The sequence below is a fragment of the Chlamydotis macqueenii genome, chromosome 19 (genome assembly GCF_036417535.1).
Source record: "Chlamydotis macqueenii isolate bChlMac1 chromosome 19, bChlMac1.mat, whole genome shotgun sequence".
Lineage (NCBI taxonomy): Eukaryota > Metazoa > Chordata > Aves > Otidiformes > Otididae > Chlamydotis > Chlamydotis macqueenii.
Window position 1 is genome coordinate 6,393,470 of NC_141574.1, and position 7,044 is coordinate 6,400,513.

General features: G+C 44.1%; 1 protein-coding gene across 1 annotated transcript in view; it reads left to right on the forward strand.

Moving 5' to 3' along the window:
- Positions 1 to 4,639, forward strand: part of SLC43A2 (solute carrier family 43 member 2) — a 31,414-nt gene extending 26,775 nt beyond the window's left edge. The window contains exons 13-14 of the mRNA XM_086762799.1: positions 777 to 900; positions 1,768 to 4,639. Of these exons, the coding sequence (XP_086618925.1) occupies positions 777 to 900; positions 1,768 to 1,929 (286 nt within the window). The 3' untranslated portion in view covers positions 1,930 to 4,639. The remainder of the gene's footprint in view (positions 1 to 776; positions 901 to 1,767) is intronic.
- The last annotated feature ends 2,405 nt before the right edge of the window (positions 4,640 to 7,044 follow it).

Here is a 7,044-nt window from a genome sequence, read left to right on the forward strand (position 1 = left end):
ACCATTGCAACTCTCTGGAACTTCCTGCAGTGAGGTATTTTTGCTTTGAATATGACTTCTTTTGAAGGTTTTGGTTCACTTCTTTCCTTCCAAGCTTCGTTTAACCTGACCCTTTTTAAACACTGCTCAGTCATGGAAAGAGAAAGATGTTAGAAGGTTCCTGAAATTTATTTTTCCATTAGTGGTATCAGATATTCAGCACTTTCCAATCAACAGTATAATTTAGTTTGACATAGAATCAGACTTGTCCTCTAAAAAGGAAAACTCATACCAACCTGTTGTGCAGGTTTCACTCACTTCCAAAGGGAGCAAATTGTTTTGACCAAATGAAAATGATTGCTCAGCTGCGAGTGCTGTCATCTGGATAAAGAGGCCCTGCTTTTAACTTGTAAATATCAACACTCCTTTCCCTTTGCAACAGGAGCAGTAGTTGTATAAGCACTTCCACCTGCCTACAGTGCAGCTGCAAAACAAAACAAGTGCTGGATCTGATACTGCTTAAGTTTGGGAGCTCAGAACGAGAATAGTCTGGAGAGGAAGGCTCCAGCCTTGTCACCAGTTGCATTCTGCTCTACAGCACGGTGCGCACCATTGGGTATAGCTAAATCGTCTCTAAAAAGAGGTTATACCTAAGTCCAGGAGAGAGAAGGTCTTCATATTATGTCTGTCTTGGGATTGTGCTCTGTAGCGTTAGTCGACTGGGAACGTAATCTGATCTGGGCGATGTGAACAGTCAAGGTGACATATAATAACGCTGTTGCTTTCTCTGTTGACAGATACCCCTCTACTCAGTTTGGCAGCTTGACGGGGTTGCAGTCGTTGATCAGTGCCCTTTTCGCCCTTCTGCAGCAGCCTCTTTTTATGGCATTGACGGGACCTTTGGAAGGAGACCCTCTCTGGGCAAGTTCTCAAATTTACTGTGAAGGCTTGGGGGTTAAGATGAGTTTGGCTTATTTATTTGAAAACAAAAGGACTCCTGTGCATGGACCAAGGTTAAAAACAAGTGGAATTTTGCATGTCCCTCAGTCTGCTGTTACCTTGGTGCTGTCCAGGAGACCCTTCCCTGTGTGAGTAATGATTCCCTGGGAGGGAAAGCCATTAACCCTTGTGCTGGTGCATGGGAAGGGATGAAGGGAGAAGGCTGCAGGAGTGCTTTCTGCTAACAGTTTGTGTGGCGAGTCAAAATCTGTCAGATAAAAGTGAGTGAATCTGTGTGGACTTCAAAAAGCAGTAGAAATACTCTGTTCCCTTGAGAGCTATTAGCTCTGATTAAGAGTAAACTTTGGGTTGCTGATGCTAACGTCCGAAAAGCCAAGTGGCTATTGAGGGTAGGGCTAATGTGGTGCCTTGATGAGAGTCTGTCTGGACAGCTCATTAAAATCATGACACGGGTGGTCTTGGGGAGAGTCTCTGGTCTGTAGGCTCCATGTGCCCACCCCAGCAGCCTGTTGCTCTTTAGTCAGCAAATTTGGTGTAAAAGGAGGGCAGTTTAAATAACCCTGCCTGTTCTGTGGAAGACGACTCCCACAGCCGTGATCCAGAGCAACAAATTCTTGCAAGGTTTAGCTTATACACACGGTGCTCTGGGCACAGGAGTGTAAATGTAAATACGGCAGAGGTTGTTGCCAACACAGGCAAGGAGCAGGAGCGGGGCGTCTCCTGGTTTGCCCACAGCTGAGTGACGTGGGCTGGGTTCTGACACTTCGGCATGCGTGACTGGGTTGTCTTCCTAGCCTGCCTAATTTTGTTTTGCCTTTCTTCCTGCAGGTGAATGTTGGCTTGCTTGGCGTAAGCATGCTGGGTTTCTGCCTTCCAGTCTACCTGGTCTGCTACAGGCGCAGGCTAGAGAGACAAAAAAAACAGAAGATGGATGATGCCAAACTCTTCTTCAAAATCAACGGCACTCCCAATGAAGAAGCCTTTGTTTAAACTGGTGCTTCAAATACAACCTACCCCGTTACAGGTTCCTAACACATCCGTGGGGTCTACCTGTGGTGTAAGCCAGGCTTTTCCTGATCTGGCTCTGCCAGCCTTTGCTCATCACTGGAGTGGGGGCTGGACATCATGACTGAGTTTTCCTCAGATATATGGCAGGAGGAGACTTCCCACTCCTTACTCCAGAACACGGGACACTTTTTCCTTTTATAAAGGCCATGCAAATATTGTGTCTTAAATTATCCCCTGATCACACTCTCCAGCAGCAGTCTCTGCATAGGAAATTGAGGAGAGAAGGAATAGAGGGATGGGGGAAGAGGGAAGAAAGACTGTAATTTGAGTTTGCAAGTGTAACTCAACAAAGTCTGTTTTCTCCCCGTCTTCCCCCAACCTTGGCTGACACTCTCGGATGCAAGTTGCACTCTCCTCCCTCGCTGAGTCTTCATAATGGTCTGCTTGGTACGTAGCCGGACCCCGTGGTTTTACTGTCTATCCAGTCACACCCCGGACTGAGGCAGCAAAGGGAATTTTATTCCTATGTGCATGAGCACAGCTTCAGTATATTGATAAATGTTGGCTGCTAGCACTGACAGCTCCCAAACTGCAAATGACACAGACTGTGAGCAAGGATCTGCCTTCCACACTGAAATGAAGAGCCTAGTGGACTGCTTGGTCCTAGACCAAGCCTTCAAAGGCCTGGAATTCCTCTTCTTTCCTGGCCCGCAGACCACCTTGTACATGTTTTAAACTTTCTGCAGTCCTGGAACCTTTGAGATAGGAATTGGATCTTGTTTACCGATGAAGTGCTTTGAGACTTGTTGCCTTTTGCCTCTTCTTCCCTCCAACGTGACCCTGGGAGGGGAGCAGCAGCGTGTATTTAGTAAAGCGGAGAAGCTTCTTGAAGTGAGTTCTGGGGCTCCAAATACCTTGGTGTTCACATGTCATGAGCTGACTTGCTGTTGAAAAGAATCAAGAGTGCAGAACACTCCTTTGTGTCTGGAAACTGGATCCTGTGGACTTACGGCAGGGTGATGTGGTGATGTAATTCTTCCTCTAGCCATAGCTTATCTACACTGTTCGGATAATAGCCCCCAAGCTGCTGAACACCAGGTTACTGTGACTGACCAAAAAGCTGCTGGTTTGGCTGTATTAAGAGCCTTCTACGATGTCGATGCTCTGTCTGGACAGAGTATGTGGTGATTGATTGTATGGTGAAGCTGACTTAAAGCAATACATGTGGGTAAAGGTGCCCCAGGCCTGTTCACCATGGAGGGAATACAAAGGGAATTCTTAACCTGCTTATTTTTATAGTGGTTTTCCTAAGTCTTGTCTGAAGTAGACTTTTCTGCCCTTAACCTTCTCGTTGAGGTCAGTAGCTCAGCCTTTGTAGCCTTGTGGCTAGCGTTAACCACTGTACCGTTTGGACCTGCTCGGAGCAGGACTGCTTGTTGAGGACGAACATTGGTGGGTGTGCAGCAGCATCCACACTGGGCTGGGCTAGTGGCTGTGGGAAGGTTAGGGGCGGAAATAAAAACCCTTTTGAAGATGTGGTGGTGCTTTCTGCAAAGCCTGGCAGGGGGTAAGTCATTCCACTTCTTTGTCTGGTTGGAAAAGTACAAGACTCAATCACTGCCCCGTTAGCTCTAAGCTGGGCATTGGAAACGGTGCCCTCGGACTTTCCTTTGAGAAGTTACCAGGGAACTGGATGTTAACTCCTTTACTTGATGGTTTGAAGCACGCAGATGCTCAGCCCAGCCGGGCCTTCACCTTCCCTGAACAGCAAACTTGGTGACCTCTTGCACAGAGCCTGGGCAGGACGGCTGGAAGTCCCGCGGAGTCCCTCGCTGGTGGCCTTGCCAGTGCAGGGTGACCGGGCAGCTTCGTGGGACAGCAGCGCCATCTCGAGTCACTGCCTCCAGCCAGCCTCCTGCGAGCTGTTCGGATGCCACTCCACTCCATGGTACCTTTTAGTCTTCAGCCAGTCGTTTGGAAATGACTTGCCACTCGAGTATTTTACACATTCTGTGGAATTTTTTTTAACGTGTTGCCTTTATTAAATGTGTGTGTTCCAAGACAGCCTTATTGCCTGCTGTCAACGCTTCACTCTTCTAGAACTTTTCATCTTTTTGTGGCCTCCAGCTTTGGTGATTATTTAGTGACCTTCCTAGCTTCTCTTTCTTTTGTGTAGAGCAATAATTAAGGGGGCAGAGTTTTGATTCCTTTTCCTGTTCACCTGGCACTGTCTAAGTACACATTCAGAGACCCACCAGCAGTAGTACAGCTTGCCTAGATTTCCAGAGGGCTTTCTGCAGATTTCTGCATTTCATGTTACTGTGCTTACTCTCATAAATATTTTGAGAAGATGATTCCTACTCTTGCTCCAAGATATTTGTGACATCACAATGATGGATTGAGTATCTTTTTTAGTATGAGCTCAGACCAGTGAGTGTCTGAGCCAGTCCTCAGACTCAGTGTCTTAAAATAGAGAGAGCTGTTGGAGGGTGGCAGTGTGCTAACTCAGCATTACTTCCACCTCAGTTTCAGAATATTGAATGTTGATAGCTTCCACTCTTGTCACTTGAATTCCAGGTAAAAATGTCTTTTCAAAATGGTAGAATACAGAGTGGTGTATTTTCATGAAGTAGCAGTGGAGATGATGCTGCCTTTGAAGTATTAAATTAAACAAACACCCTTTTATTCCTGCCATATACCTCCCTACTGCAGTTGCCCATTCCTGCCCTTTATTAGAAATATCTTCTAACACAGTTTTATCTGCTAAAATGGTGGATATATGTGCTTACTGTCTCTGTTGCTGTGCCATGGTGTTTAGAAGCTGCGGGTCAGCTGTGAGGAAGCAAGCTCATGCCGTTGAGTCACAGTTCCAGGCTCTGTTTGCCGCTTGAGAGTAAAGTGTGCCTTTGGCTTGCAGTCACAAGGACTGGTTGGGTACACGATGAAGTTTTAGTTGTTCAAGGTTGAACAGACAAATGGGAGTGCTTTCTCATGCAGCGCAAAGTCAAACTGTGGAATTCATTGCTGCAGAACATAGTTTAAAAAACAACTGTTTTTTAAAAAGAGGCTGGTTAAACAATGGTCTGATGCATCCACTAACTCAGGGAGATTTTAAGTTGCTGTAAATAAGAAAATTATGCCAAGGAAAGATTACTTTTCTACATGCTCTGTCTCTTAAGAATTGGTCAAAGATAGAGAAAATATATACTGGGCTAGGTGAAACACTGGTCTGATCTTGTGGGGTTTAATCTACTCTGACAGTTGAGAACGAAACTAATTTGAAAAGCAGTCTCAAATTTATCTATGAAAAAAAAACAGTATCTGTATCCAAGATGTGCAAATACTCTATGCATTGTGGCATAACTGCTTAAATTCTGCACCTCCTGCAGGGGTGAGCCCCTCAGAGGACAGAGTATTCTGGCTTCAGCCTCTTCTACATGTTGTCTGGCATGGTGCAGAAAGAAACATTGTTGGGATGGTCCTGTTACACATGATTGTTCATCGGCAGTTTCCCTTATTCTTTGATGCTTAGGAAAATGTAATTGTGGCTTACTTACATTTGGAGTGGAAAACAGCATTGCTGCTTCCTAGCCAAGTGATGCAGGACCAAGAAAATTCCTGATGCGCTCTGTTATGTGCATGAGCCACCTTGTGGGAAAAAAATAAATGGGCTACCAAAGACTAGAGAGCAATGTCTAAATAAATCAATAATGCATTTACCTGTATAGCTCAAATACAGGTCAATGTGTTTAGCTACTTTCATAATTCCTAAATGCTAGAATTTGTAGGGTTTTTTTTGGTGTGGTGGTGGTTTGTTTTTGTGGGTTTTTTTGTCTGGTTTTTCTTTTGGTTTTTTTTTTTTTTTTTTTTTTTGTTTTCCCCTTATACCCCCTTACCTGCATCCATATGAGAAGTGCAAGGAGGGTGATCACGGGAAAGACCTCATCTCCACAGAAGCATCCCCAACCAAATGTAATGAAGCAGAAACTTGATCTGTGAGTACTTCCTGTTTGTAGGAGCCCTCAGTCAAGGGTGTTGTGGTGTAAAGGTGACTGCACTTTCTGTCCCATCCCTGGAAACATTCCAGGCCAGGTTGGCCGGGGCTCTGAGCAACCTGATCTGGTTGGAGATGTCCCTGCTCCTTGCAGGGGGGTTGGACTGAGTGGGCTTTAACGGTCCCTTCCAACCCAAACCGTTCTGTGATTCTGGAAACACTGCTCCTGGCCTCTACAGACTCTCACATGCATTTAATATGCATCCATATTTTAAAAAATACAAAATATTAAATTAGAGTGGGGAAGGAAGGGATGATAGCTTTTTCCTGTCACTAATCTGTCAGTACCTAAGCCGACCCCACACAGTCTTTATAGCAGTAAAGCAATTATGCTATCACAAGAGTAGCATAGAAAAATCTGTGCTGTTTTGCTTAATAGACACTTATAACTTTATTCACTTACTGTCATAGAGTATCTGGATCCTTGAGATGAAACTGGACACAGATGTCTGTAAAAAAAAAAAAATCAAATATTGCTGAGACTCCAACTTAACTGCAATGCTGCTACTGCCATTGAGATGTTCAACTCCCACAACAAAGCCTGGCCTCTTCATGCTCTGTCTACAAAGGAAAATTGTAGGATAATGAGATTTTAACTAAGTCAGTAAATCACTGAAATATTTTAAAGTAGGAGATTTCCATTTGACAGGCTGATGAATTTGGAAAATGTGCCACAACATATAAAGCAGATACTGTAGGATAAAAAGCATGAAATATTTAAAACTACAAGTTTTGTAGTTTGTTGGGGGTTTTTTTGTTTGTTTGGTTTTTTTTTTTCTCTCTCCTTTGAGTCTTTTCTGCATCTGTAGAGCTCTTGGTATTCTCTACTTCCCAGTTTAGAAATATTCATAATGGAAACTCGTATTACAATAAGAATCCTGATGGGAAGGGACTCAGGTTTTTTTTTTTTTTTTTTTTTTTTAATTAAAAAAAAAAAACAAGCAAAGCCACTCCTGACTTATATTTCACAATGTTCTCTTCTCTGGAATAGCTGAAACAATGATGTGTTATGTAGATGCATTCCTACACGTTAATTATAAACC